Raw genomic sequence first — 23,064 nt, 5'->3', positions numbered from 1 at the left:
AGAGCCCCCATTTCCCCCCCCCACGGATGAACTAATTTATGAACTCTGGCCCTTCTGCTTTTTTGGGGGTGGGGGGGGTGGGGAGGGAGAGAAACCTGGCTATTACCAAGTCCGTCCCCCTGCTTCTCTCCTGCAGTCAGAACTAATAAAGACCGAGGCGAGGGCGTCGAATTTCACTTCCTGTCACCTGGCAGGAGTCCTTTGTCTGTTCTTGAATGCTACTTAAGGGCAGGATGGAGCCGTCGGCCAGGCAGCGAATTAAGAGTTAACTGGGGATTGACTCGGAAAGGGCGCCACCCTCTTTGACGGTAGAGTAGCCTGTGAGTCAGTTTCACCTGAAACTTTACAGGTGAGTAAAGGAAGCAAAAACGAAGGGGGGAAAAAAAGGAAAAGGAACTGGAGCCAAGATCCGGAAAGAAGAGGGCCCAAGGCTCAGAGCGAGAGAGCCGCCCCACTACATCGCAGGGGCTGCCCCGAGAGCTTCGGGTCGAGGCGGCGGGTTCCCCAGCCTCCGACCGTCTGCAAAGAGGGGCGAGGGGTGCCTACCAGACGTGGGGGGCAGAGACCCTTAAGGGCGACGATCTCGGCCCGAAGAAGAGGAAGAAGACAACTTGGGGGAGAGTCCTTCCTCGCAGAAGTGCTCGAGGGACCCCGCTGGAGAAAAGGACCCTCGGAGGGGACGGAGGTTAAAGTTCCTGCGCGTCCGGAGCCTTTCCTCGCCTCTCTGCTCGGCGGTCGTGGTCGGGTCTGCCCCACTCTGAAAAGCCCTCGGCCCGGGGAACTGCGCCATTTGGCTCGTTTGGACTGAGATGGGCCGAAGTAGGAGCCGGCTTCAGGCCGGACTCTTGGTGACTTGGATTTTTTTAACCGGCCTGGTTCTTGGTCAGGAACAAAACGGGGAAGGAGCCTCGTTTGGAGAAAGGTGCCTTGCTCAATTTACGGCCGGGTTTCCGGAGTTTGTGCTGGACACGAATGCCTCGGTGGAGAACGGCGCCACTTTCCTGGCTTCGCCGCCGGTGGAAAGCAACCGCGATTGCGTCCGCGCCTGTTGCAAGAACCCCAGTTGCAACTTGGCCCTGGTGGAGCAGAGCCCCGGGGAGGACTCCGACGGCATTCAGAGCTGTTTCCTCCTCGACTGCCTTTACGACCAGGCCTTGGTCTGCAGGTTTGCCAAGAAGGACGGCTTCCTGAACTATGTCAGACGGGAGGTTTACAACGCTTACGCGACCATGCGAAACCGAGACAACAGCGGTAAGGAGACCAGAGCCCGCTTCTCTCAGCCAAGGGTTGACCCGAGAGTAGCTCCCGTATTCTCTCTCAGTCCGATCTGCTTGGTTTGCTTTGCCTTGCCTTGGTCTGTGGTGTGAACCTGCCTGCTCTGGCAGCTTCTGGTTTAGGAAGGCAGGCAGGCAGTCTCAAGATCTTAAGGCCCCAAGTGGCCTGTCAATGTTGGTGGCTCTGGGCACCATTGCTGACCATGATTGCTGAAAAATGCTAGGGCAGTTTCACACAGTTTCCATTTGGAAACGTGAAAATGAAAGTATAAGACAAGACCATAAGCATATTTCACTTAAAAAAAATAAATACTTGCCCTGATCAGTTATCTCTAACAAGCAATGTCCAAATGACAACAGGTGGGTCATAACATCCTTGAGAAAAGGGTGCAATTTAATACTTGCCTCTGAACATCAGACATAAGTATGTAAGTTGCATCATTTGTATCAAGATTCATACATTATTATAAGCCATGCTGTGGATTCCCATGGCTAGAGTTTGTTCTCAGATCAAACTCCATTTGCATGTATGAATAAACTTAACTGGTCTTTAGGGTCCTCAAACTATGGGCATCTCTTGGTTATCGGGCATAATGTGGTGGACATCCACTAACACTTGTCTTGATGACAGAATAATTGAACCATAGCATAGTGTGACCCCAGCCCCACAGTTCCCAAACTATGCACAAGGACATCACAGTGAACTCACAAGGGTGTTGAGGATATTTTTCTACATAATAAATGGAACTGTTAGTTCACTACAGTGTTCTGGGTGCCATGACATAATTTGGGAACTGCAAGGGATGCCATGAACCAAGATAGTTCAGGAACCTGTACCTAAGCCGTTGGTATGGTACATGGGAGTACAAGGTTGCCAACCACACTGTAGCCTTGCCATGATTATTTGACCATTTGGCACTAAGGCAACAACGGTACAGAGGTGAGGGTGTTATTGGAAACAATGAAATGCAAATCAGAAACAAGGGTTAAATGAGTAAACTATGGTACAGTTAAATATGAGTAAGGATATTTTGTGAACATGAAATGGTGTTAGATGCAATTAAATGATAAGATTATCAATGGCTGTAAGTAATGAGAGTTCCTTTCTATCTCTAGATACAGGATACTTCCGATATCAGTTGTTGGGTGATACAAATAGCAAAATGCCTTGTTCCAGTTTGATATCTGAGTTTTTCATTGACTATCATGAAAAATGGATGGTCTTCTAATCACTACGTAGAGTGATAGGTTACAGTAGATGTAATTAAATGTCTATGGCGATTCTCAGCCATCCAGGTCATAGTTGTCCCAAATATGCTTTTTCAAAAGGCAACTGGACTTTTTTAAAAAAAACACCTAAAGTCCAGTTGCCCTTTAAATGATTTCCGATTCTTTAAAATGACAAATTAATGGATTAATTGGTTGATATACAACTGTGAATTAAACCTAATGAGTAATCCTATTTTAGGGCCAAATTTTAGGAAATGTTATTTCCTTTTGAATTTTGATCATGAACATTAAAAGCCTCTCTTTGATCCTGTTGGAAGCAGAATAATGAACCCGATGGACATTGGTCTAATGAAGAAAGGAAATTATTGTCAGAAATTGATTTGGGTGGGGAGGTATGTAAGTCATCATTTGTAGGCTAGCACTGAATCTCTTTTCTTTGGAAAAGGGCAATAGTGCAAGAATGTGCACATTTGTTTCACTTAGGATACCAAACTATTCCTTTCTAGTTATAGATGTTATTTGCATGGTAAAAACTGGGTTTCTAAAAGGTGTAGAATATCTAGAGAATACCAAGTTTTAAAAGACTGGTAAAATTCCATTCTAAATCCCCATTTGGGTATCTGCAGAGAAGAGTGAACAATAACAAAATGGTGGGTATGATCTGGGCAATTGAAGTCTTGCCCCTTTTTCTGTGTGCAATGCATACAACATATGTTAAAACAAGATGGGTCTTCGATCTCCTGGTTATACCTGCTATTTCAGTGTGGTTTACCATCCCCAATGCCCCTGTGATTCTGTTTGACTTGAAGACATGTGCAAGGAAGGAATATACCACAGTACAGAACAAAAGTATTATGTTGGCAAATGGTTCTAAACAGTCATTTGGTGTAGTGGTTAAGGTGTTGGCCTAGAACCCAGGAGATTGTGAATTCTAGGCTTCCTTAGTCATGAAAGCTGGCTGGTTGATTTTGGACCAGTCACTCTCAGTCCAACCCAACTCACAGAGTTGTTGTAGGAAAAATAGAAACCAGGAATATTAGGTATATTCATTGCTGATAAGTAGGTAAGTACCCTGTTTCCCCCAAAATAAGACATCCCCTGATAATAAGCCCAATCGGGCTTTTGAGCGCATGCACTAAAATAAGCCTCCCCCTGAAAATAAGCCCTCCCTGAAAATATTTAAATGCAGAGCTGGAAATCAGGTAAGACGGCAAGAGGAGCCCCATCTTGCTCCATGTGCCCCAAAATAATAAGACCTACCCAAAAATAAGGCCAAGCGGTTATTTCGTGGCTCAAAAAAATATAAGACAGGATCTTATTTTCGGGAAAACACGGTAGGTAGGTAGATAGATAGATGTGTGTTTGTATGTGTTTGTATATGCATGTTTGTGTGTACACCCACACACCCACACTTATAAAAGAGGTGAAAATCTAATAATAATGAAATCTTTTCTGCACACCTTAGTCTTTGCTTCAGCCATCCTATGATTTTTACATTATTACATTATTGTTCTGTAGTGATATGCTTCAGTCTCTCTCTTAAATGCTACATACTGTATTGAGACTGCTAGTCAGGTGGTGGCCCGAACCAGTGTCTGCCTCCTTTCTTTTTTTTTCTTTTTTTTTTTTCAGATTTTGAATATTTTGGTGTCTTTTGGTTGCTCTTTAGTCCATTTCATGTGGTACAGTTTGTGCGCATAATTGATCCCATAAAATAATAAATGTGCACACCTGCATCAGATTACATTTGTTCTCATGCCTGCTTTTGAATAATTGCTGATCTTGTACCGGTAAGTGTTCTTAAAAACTGTCCCAAAGCTAACACAATGTTGGTCACTCAGTCACATGTCAGCATTAAAAATCAAGTTGAACTTGTATTGAGGCCAGCGCTCTAGGAGCTTGCTATGGGTGATTAGACATAGGAAAATAACTTTGCATCTGATTGTACCATGTTATAGAAATAGACAAGGAGTATGCTTCTGTTAATTTTGATCTAAACTCCTCTTTATGCTTGTGATAGCTTTGTATTATTTCATTTTTTAAAAATAGTGAGCACCCCAGCAGCTAATTGCTGAGTGAGAATATTATCCCTACGAAAAGGCATAATTAAACTATCATAACGAGTGATATTTGACCTAGATCAATACTGTAGCCCTCTAGAATTACAACTACCAGCCTGTAGTTGCTGTAAATTGTGGTTCTTTAACAATTCTATAATAAGCACTACATTGCTAGATCTGGTAAAATTGAAATTACATTTATTTGTTGAATATTACGTCTTTCTAAAAACAGTAGCACTTTTGATGAACATCCATCAAACTTCTGTTTTGTTCACATTTATATGTGTGTATTTTTATGTAAGTTTTCACCTTCAATACCATAACATTAGCTATTATCACATTATATCTAGGCAATTAAAAATGGTTTTCTATACTTTAGCCCAAGAATGACGTGCTTTATAGATAATTGTCTTTATACTTTTCTCTGTAACCAAATCAATTTAATGCCTAATTTATTAGTGGGGAAGATCTGTCCAATTAGGAAAGAAAGGTGTTTGGGTAAAGAACTGTGATATATATGACTTTCCCCTTGTTTTAAGGGGAAAGTGGAAATCTTGCTTCTCATGAATCTGTCTACGCATACAAAAATCATACATAATGTGAGGCATGGCCCTCAGTTTGGTGCAGTGGTGAAATTCAAATTTTTTAACTATCTGTTCTGTGGGCGTGGCTTGGTAGGTATGGCAGGGGAACAATACTGCAAAATCTCTATTCCCACTCCACTCCAGGGGAAGGATACTGCAAAATCCCCATTCCCACCACACTCTGGGGCCAGCCAGACATGGTATTTGCCAGTTCTCCAAACTACTCAACATTTCCGTTACTGGTTCTTCAAACTACTCAAAATTTCTGCTGCCGGTTCTCTAGAACCTGTCAGAACCTGCTGGATTTCACTCCTGGTTTGGTGGCATCTAGATGAAATAATGCTATTCCTAGGGTGATTTCCTTGATGCCTGCTTCCCATTTTTGATCAGTTTCTAGGCAGACAGTGAATGTCTGCATCAGTTTTCAATTTGTTGATCTTTCTTGTTCTGTATTTAGTTTTAATTTTATAGTTACGTTAGCTGCCTTGGAATGGCAGAAGAATGAAAGATGAATCAATCATATTTGAGAAGGCAAGGCATTGCTTTTGAATTGTAGCCAGAGAATATATGATTTTTTTTAGCTCTGTCATGGTGAACTGGGTCAGGAGGTGGGGTATAATGTAGAAAGTAGTTGGTTTGTTTGAACAGGATAAACGAGAGCATCATGAGTTTATTTGTTGGAGACAGGTTTAACAAAACCTCTGAACAGTAAGGTGATGTCATTTACCTAGTTGAGATTTTGGCATTAGTTTTTTTTTATTTTCCTGGAACTTTTAGAGACATCTGATCTGCTCCAAGTTTTATAGCATAGGTGTTAATCACATTCATACAACAGATATCAAATTGCATTCAGGTAATTGTCTTGGGAATGCTTGGGGTAAGTTGGGGACAAATTTGTGTACTTGAGTTACAGCTTTTTCTAACAATCATAGCTAACAGTATTTATAATACTGAACATAAGTAATCCTTATTTAGTGACCACAGTTGGGATGGGCAGGGGGTGGAATTGTTAGTTTTTTATTTCCTGTCTACAAATTGTTAAAGTCTATTTGTTAACTGTGGGAGGCGGTGGCTCAGTGGCTAAGATGCTGAGCTTGTCGATTGAAAGGTCAGCAGCTCAGCGGTTCGAATCCCTAGTGCCACATAACAGGGTGAGCTCCCATTACTTGTCCCAGCTTCTGGCAACCTAGCAGTTTGAAAGCACATAAAAAATGCAAGTAGGAAAATAGGGACCACCTTTGGTGGGAAGGTAACAGTATTCCGTGCGCCTTTGGTGTTTAGTTCAGAGTGAAATGCTAACGGTTCAGATGAACCTGTAGTGATGGTGGCAGGTGGTTCAGAGAACCGGTAGCGACGGAAGCACAAGGCTCTGCCCATCTGCCCAGTCGTCATTAAAGCCAGGAAGTAACCTGTTTTTTACCCTCTGTGCGTGCACAGAAGGGTTTGCGCATGCGGAGAGGGTCCAAACGTGCACGTGATGCGCACATGCAAGCAGAGCAAATGTGCATGCGCAGCACATGCACTTCCGAACTGGTAGGGGAAGGTAAGTAGATTTCACCTCTGGTTTAGTCATGCCGGCCACATGACCACGGAGACATCTTCGGACAGCGCTGGCTCTTCGGCTTTTTTTTAATTTATTTATATGCCGCCCTTCTTCGGAGACTCAGGGCGGCTTACAAGGCGTTAAGCAATAGCCTTCATACTTTTGGATATTTTATACAAAGTCAGCTTATTGCCCCCACAAACCGGGTCCTCATTTTACCTACCTTAGAAAGGATGGAAGGCTGAGTCAACCTTGAGCCTAGTGAGAATTGAATTCACAGTAATTGCAGGCAGCTGGAAGCTAAATACTACCTTTAACAGTAGCATTAGTCTGCTGCGCCACTCAGGCTTTGAAATGGAGATGAGCACCGCCCCCTAGAGTCAGGAACAACTAGTACCTATGTGCAAGGGGAACCTTTACCTTTACCTATGTGTTAACTGTTGCACAGTCATCTAGCAAAGAAAGACTCCTGGCCATTTATTTTTGCCAAGGGTTTACTTTACTGAAGCTTAAGTGGTTACAGAAGTCGTGTAAGCTGAATCTGACATTTTCCGTGCAAACAATACAAAGTAACTTTTCTTCTCTCTCTCCTCCGGCCATCCCTCAGTTATCTGTAAATGTCCAGTTAGGTGCTTGTATATTGTTTAGGAAACAGGTTCTTGGTTCCCATCTCCGCATATCGATAGTTGACCTTGGCTGATTGAAGCTTCTCACAAGGCTCAGCTTGTCTTCCATTCACCCACTTCTTCCTTACAGTCCAGTCTTCCCCTCTCCCCTGCCTCCCCCCCCCCCATGGCTAATGTCAGGCTATCAGCTCATGAAGCTGAGATAGGAGAGATGCAGTCATGACACTATGTCACCAGCTTTTGTGTTGGTCTTGGGCAATATTACATACCTTCCTGTAGAGTAAAGGCGTATTCTTCTTTTATGTTTGTTTATTGCTATCTTTCCTCCAGGAACATAAGCAGGATATATAAAAGTGATCCTCCAATTTTCCCTCCCCCAACTAACAACCCAGGAAAGCAGGTTGAACTGAGAGCATGACTGGCCTAAATCATTCACTAAGTTTACATGAGTTGAAATTGAACTTGAGTTTCCTTAGCCATGGCCCCAGTATTGTATTTGTCCCCAATTTACGTAGAATACAAACAACAACCATAAGCAATCCCAAGACAACCACCTGAATGCAGTTCAGTATCACTTGGGTGAATGTGAGGAATACCTGTGCTTTAGAAGTCAGAATTGTTGTGCTGGAGACATTTAATTTTCTCTTCTTGCCGTGGTACTGAAAGCAATTGCCTCTCAGAAGAATGCTGTTTTTGTCAATATCGTAACACAAAAATAGGGTTAAATGTTCCCTTGGTTCCATGCATCCCAATCTAGATACTTCTCTGTTTCTAGGGACTTAGTCTATTTTACATCCATTCTCACTTCCTTTGTATGTGCTCAGGTGGAGCAAAACCAGGAAACAAGTACAGTGGAATAGGAAGCAGTGGTAAGAAGTCAGGGATCATGGGGCCTGCCCAGAGCACCCTTAGCTAGTTGCTGCCTTTAGCTGCCATAGGGAGTGCTGTCCATTTCTAGGATACATATAATATTCAAGTGGCATTTGGGTGAATTTTTGGGCAACAAGGATGTCTGACCTCTCACCATCAAGCATTGTCTCCAACTATGTACCGAAATAAAATAAAATCAATGTCAAAATGCCATGCAGAGGCAATTTATTTTAAAATATTAAATGGGGACAGAGTATGGCATTGCTTGGTAATCTGGGTGGGAGTTACAATCCAAAATTGTTAATGACTACTTCAGCTTCAACCACAACAATACACGAGCACACAATAGATACAAACTCAAACTGAGGAGAAAGATTGCTGTATAATAATAATAAAAAAAAGATGAAGTGGAAGGAAGGCAGCTCTGAACAAACAAATATAAATATATTAAGAAAAAGAATGAATTGTTTAAGAATAAAAGAGGATAAATATGTACAAATAGTAAAGTTAGAATTTAGGGATAAATGAAGAAGGTGTTTATGTATGCAAGTATAGAAATACTGAGGTATATTCAAAAAAAAAAAAAAAAGGAAAGGGGGGAAGACGATACTGACAAAAATTGTAATTGAGTAAAATATATTTGAATTTGACTAATTGTATAAGATAAGAAACAACCAACACACTGTTAAAAAAAGAAAGAAAGATGTGGGTGAAGGTGGGAGAGGAGAAAAGAAAAAAAACAATAAAATTTGTTTTAAAAAAAATATAGATACAAACTCAAGATAAACCGCTCCAAACTCGATTGCAGAAAATACAACTTCAGCAACAGAGTGGTCAATGCCTGGAATGCACTACCTGACTCTGTTGTTACTTCCCCAAACCCCCACAACTTTAATCTTAGACTGTCTACTGTTGACCTCACCCCATTCCTAAGAGATCTATAAGGGGCGTGCATAAGTGCACCAATGTGCCTACTGTCCCTTTTCATTCGTACCCATTTCATGTATTCATAATCATGTTTATACTTATATCTGTAATCTTATATATGCTTGACAAATAAGTAAATAAATAAATAAAATAAAGAGTGGTACAGAATCTCAGGATGACCTCATTTGGAAACCTGGAGCCCTAGACTGCAAGTGGGAGTTTTCTTATTATACTACTTTCAAAAATTAGCTTGTGATGGAAAATATTAGACTAAATTCTTTGTTGACTTTGTCTTACGCTTACTATAAGATAGATAGATAGATAGATAGATAGATAGATAGATAGATAGATAGATAGATAGATAGATAGATAGATTTGCATGGAGGGGCTTCTGCTATGAAAATTCCCAGTTGCAGAATAAACTAACATCAGTTGTATATGCATCTTTTTTTATTGCATTATAAAGTAACTGTACAGAATTCTGATATTATTGGGAATCACCATATGAAGAGGGAAGGAATATTCTTTCAAGTCATTTTTTTCTTTATATTTTGTCCCAGCAATTTCAAAGCAAGTCTAGGGATGTTCAAAACCTTCCATGAATGTAAGAGCTGGTTTTGGATGGTTTATGCATGAACATGTATTTGGGATGTTTTGTTCCAAATAGAATCCAGAGTGGGGCTGATTGATTTTGTATGCAATCCCAAACCCAGAAAGATGGAAAATACATTTTTAATGCTCTGGTCCATGCTACTTGATTAGATGTTTTATTTCTTACAATTGGAGTATTTGTTATTCACTGCCCAGACTGGCTTTTCCTGAGCAGCTCTATAAATTAGAGAAAAAGATAAACAAATAATATTGAATCTCTTGAATTCTGCTGTCAGGGCAAAAATGGGAAATATTCCTACTGCTGTTTTCTTAGGCTGGAAGTGTCTGTGAACTGGGTGGACTATTGGAACCTAGAAATAAACATCTAAAGACTAGTGACAGAACTGTGAGGGAACCTTTTTGGATTAAATTACATTAGAGAAAGACTAGAGAGCAGATTGTAAAAGAAGGAATTGCTCCAAGAGATAATTTATTTCATTCCCTGTTAACAAGAGGTTTTTGACTGCCTGTCCTCTTAAGCAACATCCACAGTTTGAGTTTCTTTTTTATTGTGAGAAAGAAAAGAAATAAAAAGGAAAAGAAAAAGAAAAAGAATACATTGCAAAATATATGAATTACATCAGAATTTGCAAGGTATTTTGGTAAGTTTTATCTATGTCAATGTAGGATGGATAGATGGTGGTTTTAGTGAGGTATTTCTTTCCTCTCACTCTCATCTCCTTGATGCCTTTTGCAGTTAAAATAACATTTGCCCCTCTCCAACCCCCTGACACCTGTATGTCTCTATATGTCTCATTACAAGGATCAAACCATGAACAGAGGAGCAGCTTTGTTGGTCAAGGAAGGGGAAGGATGATATGTAAAGAGGCTTGATGTGTGGCGGTGAAAGTTGGACCATAAGAAAGGCTGAGCGCCAAAGAATTGAGGCCTTTGAACTATGGTGCTGGAGAAGACTCCTGCGAGTCCCTTGGACTGCAAGGCGATGTAACCGGTCAGTCCTAGAGGAGATCAACCCTGACTGCTCTTTAGAAGGCCAGATCCTGAAGATGGAATTGAAATACTTTGGCCACCTAATGAGAAGGAAGGACTCACTGGAGAAGAGCCTAATGCTGGGAAAGATTGAGGGCAAAAGAAGAATGGGACGACAGAGAATGAGGTTGCTGGATGGAGTCACTGAAACAGTAGGCATGAGCTTAAATGGATTCCAGAGGATGGTAGAGGACAGGAAGGCCTGGAGGAATGTTGTCCATGGGGTTGCGATGGGTCGGACACGACTTTGCAACTAACAACAACCACCACCACCAGATTGCATCACAGTGGGATGAAACAGAGAGACCCCAGAGCTCAGTTTATATCATATAGTAAATGAGTAGAATGATTGGAAAATGTTTCTGTCATAAAATATTTTAAAAGAATTATTGATAATAGCAGCTTGATATAGACTGATGTAGAATCTCCGGCTTGTAAATATGCATGATTGGCCCCTCTCGATATCTTTATACTAATCTGTGTGAAAAGTCAAATCTCTTAATCTCTTAACTGCTTCTTTTTTTTTCTAAATAGTGCATTTCTTCTCATTTTACAGGTCCTGAAAACAATGTAGGAGAAAAGCAAGGGGAAAGTGGGCAATTTGTCTAGATGTGGGTTAGTAAAACTTAAAAATGGTTAGATTGTGATATAGTGATATTGGAAAAGGGTGTATCAATATAGGCTGAGATGGCATTTTACTTCCTCTTTAGTTATCTTGTAGGTCAAGTGTTCCAACTGGTATGTTTAATGTGATTTCTGAGCCCTGCCCTCTTTTGGTGGTAACAATCTTCACTTGCTTGGTATGTCCTAATTGTAAATGGATCACAAAGCACTGGAAACATTTCCTCATCCAAATTATTTTTTATATCTGCTGTCAAATATAAAGATGAAACCTTCATGTTTTTCAAATCATTTCTCAAGAGTTATTTATGTATCTGGATAAAATTGGAATTCATGTCAGTTGCATCAAAATTAAGTGGATGTACCAAGAACAGGGACGCAGTGGTTCAGTGGCTAAGACACTGAACTTGTTGATCGAAAGGTCGGCAGTTCAGCGGTTCAATTCCCTAGTGCTGCATAACGGGGTGAGCTCCCGTTACTTGTCCCAGCTTCTGCCAACCTAGCAGTTCGAAAGCACGTAAAAAATGCAAGTAGAAAAGTAGGGACCACCTTTGGTGAGAAGGTAACAGCGTTCCATGCGCCTTTGGCATTTAGCCATGCTGGCCACATGACCATGGAGACTTCTTCGGATAGAGTTGGGAACAACTAGCACATATGTGCAAGGGGAACTTTTACCTTTACCAAGAGTGGGGGAGAAGACAGAATTGAGCTTTATACATCGATTCAAAGAGATAGTGCTCACTTTCTCCCCAAAAAGAAACTTGAATTTAGGAATTTCTACACTTTTTTTCTGTCTAAAGCAGATGTGTGGGAGCAAAGCAAAAACAGAAATTAACACAGATCAAGTCTATGTAAACAGAGTAGCAAGGGAAGCAAAACAGAGTTTCTGCTTAAAGTGAAACAGGGTTGATCTTTTTTTCTTTCCATGCCAAGTGTTGCTTCTACCTCTTACTAATGAATCCATAAGGAAAATATATTACTGTTTCTATACTGGGGTGATAGAGCAAGCATGGATCTGGGTCTGATCTATGGGCTGTTGAGTAAGGAAGGTAATCTGGGCCTATCACCAACCTACTCGCAGCTTCCTCTATTTAAGAACCTTAACACGAGTAGGACCATGATACAGTAAATGGAATTTTCTGTGAGCAACTGGGGGCCCTGAAGTAGCTATCAATGCTAGCCTGCTAAGAGAGCAGTATAGCACTCATTTGATTCCTAGATTCAAAGGCTTGGTTTATATACCATCTTAAACCATCATGTGCTTGTTTGGTCTTGGCTTAACATACTGTAGGAATCCAGCCATTGTAGTTTATAAGCTATAGTTTATTGTGGGTGTATGTAGCAAATCATAATGAGTGTGATACATGAATTTGATCTGAATTATAAATTATATTCTTGATCATAGGCCATTATGTTTCTTCTACCACTTTCCCCATAAAATATGAATATTGATCCCCCCCACCTTGGTGTATGGGAAGGAGGGGAGATGGAGAGATTAGAAAAACTTTATGGGAAGTACTGCTGTATAACCCAGAGTTTTAGCTATGACTTCATTGTTTTGTTCTGGATCTAGTCAGACTGGGGGTCAACTATAACAATAACCTCCTTGAACTTTTTCCTTTTTTGGGGGGTGGGGTGGGTGAATGGGAAAAGTGCTTCAAACTGACACCATCCTACAAGCAATCTTTTCCCTAAAGTTCCCTAAACTTTGATATAACTGCTAAATTAGGGGTTTATTTTCAAGAAGATTTTGACACTGAAGTATGGCAGAACTCAAGTCATTTTGTGGGGTCCCCCCCCATTTTCATAAACAACCTCCTGGCAAGTTGCTAATTTCCTCTTTTTTTCAGACAGTGAAATGTTATAGCTCATTCACTCATTAATGTGTGGGAGATTCAGTTCCCAAATTCTTCAACAAGTATATACGGTAGCTACTTTTGAAAATTATGGAAGAGGAAGTTCACACACTTAGAGTGTGCTTAGATTGAGGAAGGGGGTTCCCTTTACTATCCCATGCATTGATCAGGAAGTTACATAGTTTCACTAGAGTTGGACTGAAACAGGAAGACCTGCATATTTATACATACTGAAAATGTACTCTTTAATCATCTGGAGCCAGTTTGATGTAGTGGTTAAGGCAGTGGTGAAATCCAATTTCTTTTTACTACCAGTTCTGTGGGCATGGCTTGGTGGGTGTGGTGTGGCTTGGTGGGCGTGGCTTGGTGGGTGTGGCACGGGAAGGATACTGCAAAATCCCCATTCCCACCCCACTCCAGGGTAAGGATACTGCAAAATCCCCATTCCCTCCCCACTCCTGGAGGAAGGATATTGCAAAATCTCCATTCACACCCCACTCGGGGGCCAGTCAGAGGTGGTATTTGCCAGTTCTCCAAACTGCTCAAAATTTCCGCTACCGGTTCTCCAGAACCTGTCAGAACCTGTTGGATTTCACCCTGGGTTAAGGTATTGGGAGATCATGAGTTCTACGAAGCCAGCTAGGTGACTTTGGGCAAGTTACTCTCTTTCAGAGCTAGGAAGAAATCAATGGCGCAGGTGACTTTTAAAAATATTGTCAAGAAAACTTCAGGGACTTGTCCAGCAGTTGCCAGGATTGAACACTGATTCAAAGTGTGGGCACATGGAAATACACACCATCTGATCAGTTGCCATCACATCATCCGATCGTTTGCAGTAACTTGGAGAAGCAGGATAGATTTCTATGGGATCATATCACACAGCTGCCAAGTAAAATTCCTCTATGGTTACTTTTTGGCTGAGCAATACTGCTCCAGTACCACTATCTGGAGATAGGAGGGGAACTGTTGCGAATCATCAGATCCCAATCCACAGTGATGTTTCAAATGATCTGAAGAATTATTATATCAAATATCAATAACAAATCAAAGACAAAAAACAGAACTTTTCTCCTGTTCTTCTTTTAGATCAAGTTGTTAGTCAGTGCAACCAAAATTAATTTCAGAATGAAATTGGCTAGATAATATATTTTTCCACTTTTAGTTAGTCAAACACTGTTCTCCAGAATATTTTACCTGAGAAAAGAATATTTAAAAATTGAGCAAGAATGTTCACATTTTTTGGAGCCAGGCATAACTTTGAGGTGGTGAAACACTGTGTTTTCTCACTGCAAATATTTTCAGTTGCTGCAGTTAAGTCAGACTGCCACGGTGTGACATTCAGATCAAATGGATGTGCCTTTGAAGTGCCTTATGCAACTGTCAAAAGGATTGATCTCTTGAAAATTCCACCTATCCTCCAACTACTTGGAAAATCTCAGATGCTGTCATTACCTTTTGATAGGTATACGTCAGGGTTACAGATTTTGCTCACTATTGTTTCAGAACTTTCAATCCTTTGCATTTTACACAGGCCATTTAATCTGATTATATCACCAGAGTTTTAGAAAAGCCACTAGTTCAGAGCACCTAATGTACATTTTACAATATTTTAATGTGATATGGCACTGGTGGATTTACTGAAGAAATTTTACACTATTGCAATAAACAAGAAGTCTCCTAATGAAACCTGTCAACAATTTTGCCTTTTTTTAAAAAAAAAAATATCAGTTTTCTTTGGGAAAAAAATGAAGTAATATATACCGGGCCCTGAAGACTTTTCTATTTCAGCAAGCCGGGCTGGCTTAAAATTTTTAACTGGTTAATTTTATGGGTAAGGGGTTTTTAATTGGGGAAGCCAAATTAATTTAATCACGTTTTAAAATTATTTTAATTTTCACATTGTATGTATTTTAATCTTGGCTGTTCACCACCCTGAGTCCTTCGGGAGAAGGGCAGTACAAAAATTTAATAAATAATAATAATAATAACAACAACAACAACAGCAACTACTACAACAACATTGGGAGGCTTTTTTATTTACATAAAAAAATGTAATTTTTTTTCAGAAGAAGGTCAACTGCATAATAAAGCTTTGTGCTTAAAAGCATTCAAACAAAGCTAACCTTGTGAGTGCTTAATGAAGGTTAAAACCCACTGTGAATTAATTATTGTTGCTAAGAGCCAAAGCAGGAAGTAATTGGATAGTTTCATAAAGCTAAACTTAGATCTACATTTATGATATTCATAATCATGAGTTGAAGTGCGCAGTTGGCAAAGGTACCATTCTCTGATTTATCATAGGGAAAATTTGTGCTGCCCTAGTTTTGGTGGAAGAAGCATTTTATACGGGTGTAGAGAAAAGGTGTAACTTTGGGAAGAACTTAACAGGTCTTTATGATTTTGGGTCTCAGTGAATTATTGTATACTGGTCATTATTTATATAAGACCTGATCTAATTCTAAAGTGTAAATCTGTTTTCTGTTTATAGAACAAAGCTTTATAGGTATCGATATAGCTTGATTCGTGGAATTCTGTAGCAGAAGCTCTTTGGAATAAGAATAGTCCAGAATGACAAAAACTCAAGGGTTTCCCATCTCTTGAAGATTTTAAATGCTTTCATTTTAAATTTACAATTTAAATATTTGTAGGTTTTGAAGTGGCTTTAATTTGTCTTTTAATGTTGTTAGCCACCTTGAATGTTCTACAGTCTTGTCCTCAGAACAGCTGTTTTCATTGCATAGAACAGTGGTCCCCAACCTTTTTATCGCCGCGGCCCGCTGAGCGCGCACAGGGGTGGGGGCACGGCCCAGGAGCTTTTGCGCACGGCCCATTGCGCACGGCCCAGGAGCCTTTGCGCTGCAGCGTTCATGTCCCCCGGCCGCTGCGCGGCCCGGTGCCAGGTACTCCACGGCCCGGCACCGGTCCGCGGACCGGGGGTTGGGGACCACTGGCATAGAAAACTGAACTAGAATAATGGAAGTTGGGGCTGATATGTGTATGATGTTTTATAAGAATCTCTGAAATATTTGAAAAGATAAAGATCTCTCCCCGCTCTGCAGTTATATAGCCAGATAAGCCATTTAATTATTAATAGAGTTAGTATAAGAACAAAACAATTCCAATAGCAAAGGATTTTAAGGTTACTTATTATGAGCAACATCCTTTAGCTGCTTATGGTAGAAGAGTCATATTTGACATTCCTTGGAGGAAAGTTAGAATACAATAGAAAATTGTCTAGTTAAAATTTCCAGGCAGTCATCAGGGAAATTTGTGGATGATGTCAGATATACTGAAGTCTGGACAACAGCATATTTCCTGAGTGGCTAGGGAAAATAATTAATTGCGCAATTTTTCCAGTCAGGGACCTCCTACCTATAGCATGTTAAAGCTCTTTTGGGAAGTTTCTGGGAAACAATTCTCTGAGAGATGGATCGATACAAATGCCAAGTAATTGTGCTTGTCATAATAATCCTACCAAAATCTTCCCTAAATATGATCAGAGTCATACTGTTTAGCTCTTGAAACAACCTGAGGAAGTTTGATTTATAGGGAATTAATAATTATCCTACAGTTTGATAGTACTTTATATTAGCACAAACGTGATTGTCTCTAGGTAATCCTGAACTTACAACCATTCGTTTAACGACTGTTACAACAGTGCGGAACAAAGTGACTTACGACTTGTCCTCAAACTTATGACCATGATATTGTCACCACAGTCAACCAGAACTTCAGCTCTGTGTTAAGCGGTAACAAGACTGCCTTAATACTTTAATTCTGTAGGTCGAACTTCCCATTAATCTCTGCAGCTGGTATAAATCAAAAAGGTGGGAGGCAAAAAATGAGGATGGGTGTGGCAGAAACCAGTGGTAGAGGAGAAAATGAGTACAGTATTTCCACATGTTCAGCAGTCTGATCAGTATTGTAAGAGGTAAAGCAGCTACAGAAGTAGCCAGTTGAGCTGATTGGCATTTATGGGCCTGGGAGAGATTGATCGTTAAACAATAGTCTTACTTTACAGACAGAAATTCCTTGGCAAGGTGTTTGGATGTAAGAGGTATTAGCTTGCAATCTTTTTTTTTTTTTTAATTTGATTTATATGCCGCCCTTCTCCGGAGACTCAGGGCGGCTTACAGTGCGTTAAGCAATAGCCTTCATACTTTTGTATATTTATACAAAGTCAGCTTATTGCCCCCACAAACTGGGTCCTCATTTAACCTACCTTAGAAAGGATGGAAGGCTGAGTCAACCTTGAGCCTTGGAGAGATTCGAACCAGCAGTAAATTGCAGGCAGCTGTGTTAATAACAGGGTGCTTTAAACCACTGTAGTACCAATCTCTGTGAATGATGCCTTTTAGTGGAGAAAAATGGGTTAAAACAGTCTTAAATACCGTATTTTCCGGCGTATAAGACGACTGGGCGTATAAGACGACCCCCAACTTTTCCTGTTAAAATATAGGGTTTGGGCTATACTCGCCATATAAGACTGCCCCTCTTCCAATGCACACCAAATAAAAATTAAAAAACATCAACTGGCTCACCTACAATGTAAAAGCAGCTGTGCTAGACCCAAAATGGCCCCTGCAACAAGCAGGAACCTCACACAGCCACAAAAAGCCCCCCCAAAAAACTTTCACACTCTAAACACACACAACACAACACAACTGGCTCACCCACAATGTAAAAGCAGCTGTGCTAGACCCAAAATGGCCCCTGCAACAAGCAGGAACCTCACACAGCCACAAAAAGTCCAAAAAACCAACTTTCACACTTCACACACACAAAATTCCACATACAGCTTTGTGAGATTTTGTGTGTTTGTGTAGTTGGAGTGAAACACTACAGAAACACACTAAATCTCAGAAAGCTGCACAAATATTGTTTTATTTTATTTTATTTTTATATGAAAGCTAAATTTAAAACTTCCTAAACTTTAAATGGCTAGGTCTAAAAAAGAACAACTAAAAAAACCTCAATTGACTCTTTTTTTTAAAGCTCCCAAAGGGGAAAAAAACTTACCCAATAGAACAGGGGTCTCCAACCTTGGCAACTTTAAGACTTGTAGACTTCAACTCCCAGAATTCCTCAGCCAGCTTTGCTTTGCTGGCTGAGGAATTCTGGGAGTTGAAGTCCACAACTAACTCCTTGCTTGATTGCAGGCAGGGAGTTGCTTGCTTGCCTGAATAGATTCAGGCAAGCAAAGCAAGGCAAGCGTTGGGACTAGCAGCTGAGGTAAGCAAACTGGAGGGGGAAAACTTTTTCCCTTTTACATGGCTCTGGCCATCCCAGCTGAGTTGCAGCGAACTCAGCTGGGATGGGATCGACCGTCAGAACTGGGACCGTCAGAGCCATGGTTCTGGCGATCCCAGCTGAGTTGCAGGGAACTCAGCTGGGATCGTCAGAGCTGGGATCCTCAGAGTAAAAGGTAAAAAACTTTTTTCCTTTTACGTGGTTTCTGGCGATCCCAGCTGAGTTGCAGGGAACTCAGCTGGGATCGTCAGAGCTGGGATCCTCAGAGTAAAAGGTAAAATTTTTTTTTCCTTTTACGTGGTTTCTGGCGATCCCAGCTGAGCTGCAGGGAACTCAGCTGGGATCGTCAGAGCTGGGATCGCCAGAGCCATTTAAGGCTCGTCAGAGCCTTTCGGGCTGGTCTGCCTGGTTACAGGAGAACGACACCCGGCGTATAAGACGACCCCCGACTTTTGAGAAGATTTTCATGTGTTAAAAAGTCGTCTTATACGCCGGAAAATACGGTAGATATGTACATGACTTCATATATGATATATGTGATAAGATGCATCACTTCATATATATTTGTCTTCATAGGATCTAAGACTGATGTTTCAGTATCTTATTTCTTTTTTCCTACGCTCAAACAGAATGAAAGAAGAAAAGACACAAAGTTGATATAATAGCATTGCTGAGGAATCTAGCCTCTCTGTTTTTAAAATTGGTATCCTTTACCACCTACAGCTGGTTTTTAATAGAGACAAGGAAAAAAAAGAGAAACGGTCTCCAGGAAGCAGGGATGGAAGTGATATGATTAAAATGAAGTTTCTGATTAAACCTGATCTTGCATCTGTTTCATCGCATTATGCTATTTATTGGGCATACTTACATTCTTCTTTCCTCTTATTTCTTGTCACAAGACATATCACTAAATGATGTTAGGTGCATATGCATAAAAGCTCTTACCTAGCAGGCATTATTCTGGTCACAGCTCTTCCAGATTCATAGCACTTTGAGCACCTACATAAGGGAGCTTAATTTGTTCAAGTTTACCTATTGAACACTGAAAACAGATGGTCACCACTAATTGATCTCATGGGTTTCATAGGACAAGAGATGGAACAAGAGAACCAGCCAGAGTACTATTTCCAAAGCCAAGTTCGCTGTAACCGTTTCCTAGAGACAACTTGAAAACAGCTGATGACATCCACTTTGTTCTATCATATCTGTTTTAATTTGCAACTTTGGCCCAGTGTCATGCATGTTGCTACAGCTAGCCAAATACATTCGGTCGAGTGAATGGTTTATTTTGCTTTGAATTAGGGCTTTGAAAAATGTGTGTTTTGTTTTGGGTACAAAACAAAAACATTATTGTTCAAACAAACTAATCTGGACAGGTTACTTCTTAGCTGGGCCAAAGCTCAGAACATTTTGGTTTCAGGTTTCAGCTAAGGTGCAAACCTCAGGCGGTCTTACAAGATAAGTTGAATGGTTAAAGCTTTTTTGTCTTCTCTTCATCTTTCTTGCTATCAGCCTCTTCCTGTTAGTCACATACACAGCCAGCAGAACCATCCTTCCCCAATCTTTCTATACCTTTCTTTCCTTTACCTCACTAGCCACTGCTGATAGCCTTATTCTTTCCACGCTGGTTTCCCATCCTAGAACACTGCCCCCCAGAACACCCATGTTTTGAGTCCTTGCCTGGATGATACACGTTGTTGGTCTAGGCATGGACCATCCTAAAAAGTTATTGCCATGCACAGAAAGTTTTGTACCTTCCTACTTTGAGCCTAATAAACCTGTTTTGCCAAGTTCTGAATGACTGGACCAGGGGTCTGCAACCTTAAACACTCAAAGAGCCATTTGGACCCATTTCCCGCAGAAAAGAAAACACCGGGAGCCACAAAACCTGGATGGCTGTGGCCACCTCGATGGTACTCACCCAGTCACATGACACACCCTCAGCCATGCCTACCCAGGTTTTGTGGCTCCCGGTGTTTTCTTTTCTGTGGGAAAGGAGTCTCTCTCTCTCTCTCTCTCTCTCTCTCTCTCTCTCTCTCTCTCTCTCTCTCTCTCTCTCTCTCTCTCTCTCTCTCTCTTCCACTCTCCCTCTCTCTTTCCCTCCCTTTCTCTCCCTCCCCCCCTCAATGAGTTGATTAGCAAAATGGCAAAACTACTTTCAGGACTTTCAGGGCCACATTTCACCCTTAAAATACACAACATCTCTCTCTCCCCCCCTCCCTCTCTCTCTCTCCCCTGGGGAGGGAAAGGAACCCCTGAACTGGTGCTGGGTGGTGGGAATCTGACGTCTGGAGGCTGATAAGCCCAGGAGCAGCGCGCTGAAGACTAGCTGGCTGGTAGGGAGGGAGGGCATCACAACACCAGCAGCTCTGCAGGAAAAGCAACTGACATTCAGGAGGTGAGAGTGAGCCCACAACAACACTGCTCTTGCCAGGGGTGAGTGGGGCAGGTGTCTTAATGGGCTCCAAGATGAGGGGACCCTGTCTCCCCCATTGTGAAGCACACTAAATTTTACTGTGCTGCTCAGGGCGCTGCAAGAGCGGCAACAGCAAATGCACCGTGACGAAGCAGGAATGCTGTTTCGTGCAAAGTCAAGTGCAGGGGCGCTTAGCTCCTGCACTAAGGCTCCGCCTATCACCACCACTGCAACACGGCGACAGCTCTTTCATCCCTCTGCTATGACAGGGCAACAGGGAGCCAGAGCAGATGAAAGAGCCGCATGCGGGTTGCCGACACCTGTACTAGACTTAGTGATTCTGCTGAACTACTTGTATTGTTTCTTTATCTATATAGTTCCCATAGAGCAGTAGCCCTTACATCTTTGTAATAATTTATGGCTTCGGTTTGAACCAGGGGTGAAATCCATCAGGTTCTGACAGGTTCTGGAGAACCGGTAGCCAAAATTTTGAGTAGTTCAGAGAACTGGCAAATACCACCTCTGGCTGGCCCCAGAGTGGGGTGGGAATGGAAATTTTGCAATATCCTTCCCCCAGGAGTGGGGAGGGAATGGGGATTTTGCAGTATCCTTACCCTCTGGAGTGGAGTGGGAATGGAGATTTTGCAGTGTCCTTCCCCTGCCATGCCCACCAAGTCACACCACACCCACCAAGCCACGCCCACAGAACTGGTAGTAAAAAAAATTTGGATTTCATCACTGGTTTGAACACATTATTATGTCAGGTACTCTGCATTTTTAAAAAGAAAAAGGATGTAATATGAAGCCAACTTTGGGATTTACTGAGTTCGTCTATATGTTTTCTGAACATTTCAAATGTTTATTTTACTAAGAGACAGCAAGCATCTTTCTGTCTGGAGGTACTGACTAGAGAACAGTTTTGAATATTTTATCAATTTGTTTTTAACCGAAAGCCCTCTGTCCCTGAACTAGTTTGTATTTTTACAGCATATGAGAAACTCAAGAATGTGGCTGATGTTTAATGTGGGTTCACTAAAATTGTGTTGGATTGCAATAAATATTGTTCTCGGTCAACTTGGCCAATGTGAATGTTTATGTCCTATGAGTTTTTTTTTTAAATTAATGCATTCCGATTGTTGTTGTTTTTAAACTAGATGATCAGCCACCTAAAGCTAAAGCCTCGATGGATGTGAAGGTCCAGCCCAATGATGAACCAGTAATATTGAATGGCTCAGAAAGTACTGATGATAATGGCATTGTGAATTATGAATGGACACTTCTTTTTGGTGATTCCTCAGTGGTAATGAAGGTAAGGCATATCAACTGTCTACTAAAATTCCTTCTGCAGCACTTTTAAAATCCCCACCTAAGCCACAGTAGTCATATGGGATATAAGAAAAAAAAATTAAACTCCACATGGTTATGAAGACAACATAGAGTTTATAAGATACTTGAAGCTTTTTAAAAATTCCTTGGAATTAGCATGTCTATTTAGTAGAGAATGTCATAAGTCATAAGTTTATTTGTCAAGCATATATAAGATAACAGGTAAAAGTATAAACATAATTTGAATACATGAAAAGAATAAATAAAAAGGAATATTAGGACAGGAACGGTAGGCACGCTGGTGCACTTATGCACGCCCTTACAGACCTCTTAGGAATGGGGTGAGGTCAACAGTAGACAGTTCAAGGTTAAAGTTTTGGGGGTTTAGGGAAGAAACTACAGAGTCAGGTAGTGCATTCCAGGCATTGACCACTCTGTTACTAAAGTCATATTTTCTGCAATCGAGTTTGGAATTGCTTACCTTGAGTTTGTATCTATTATTTGCTTGTGTATTGTTGGGGTTGAAGCTGAAGTAGTCGTTGACAGGAAGGACATTGTGGCAGATAATTTTATGTACTATGCTTAGGTCAGACTGAAGTCAGCGTAGTTCTAAATTGTCTAAGCCCAAAATTTGGAGTCTGGTGGCATAAGGTATTTTATTGCGGTTAGAGGAATGGAGGACTCTTCTCGTAAAATATCTCTGGACTCTCTCGATTGTATTTATGTCCGATATGCAGTGCAGGTTCCAGACAGATGAGCTGTATTCAAGAATTGGTCTAGCAAATGTTTTGTATGCTCTAGTTAGTAGTACAACATTACTAGAGAAGCTATGCAAGATTA

General features: G+C 41.1%; 1 protein-coding gene across 1 annotated transcript in view; it reads left to right on the top strand.

The window, feature by feature from the left end:
- Nucleotides 1-240: 240 nt before the first annotated feature.
- The window catches only part of SPINT1 (serine peptidase inhibitor, Kunitz type 1), a 34,245-nt gene continuing 11,421 nt past the window's right edge, over nucleotides 241-23,064 (top strand). The window contains exons 1-2 of the mRNA XM_070931318.1: nucleotides 241-1,251; nucleotides 22,053-22,207. Coding sequence (XP_070787419.1) covers nucleotides 810-1,251; nucleotides 22,053-22,207 — 597 coding nt within the window. The 5' untranslated portion in view covers nucleotides 241-809. The remainder of the gene's footprint in view (nucleotides 1,252-22,052; nucleotides 22,208-23,064) is intronic.

This window comes from Pituophis catenifer, unplaced genomic scaffold (assembly GCF_029215685.1).
Source record: "Pituophis catenifer annectens isolate HBS135680 unplaced genomic scaffold, rPitCat1.0.hap2 SCAF_1, whole genome shotgun sequence".
NCBI lineage: Eukaryota > Metazoa > Chordata > Lepidosauria > Squamata > Colubridae > Pituophis > Pituophis catenifer.
Note: the sequence above shows the minus strand (reverse complement) of the source record. Positions and strands in the feature narration are given on the sequence as shown.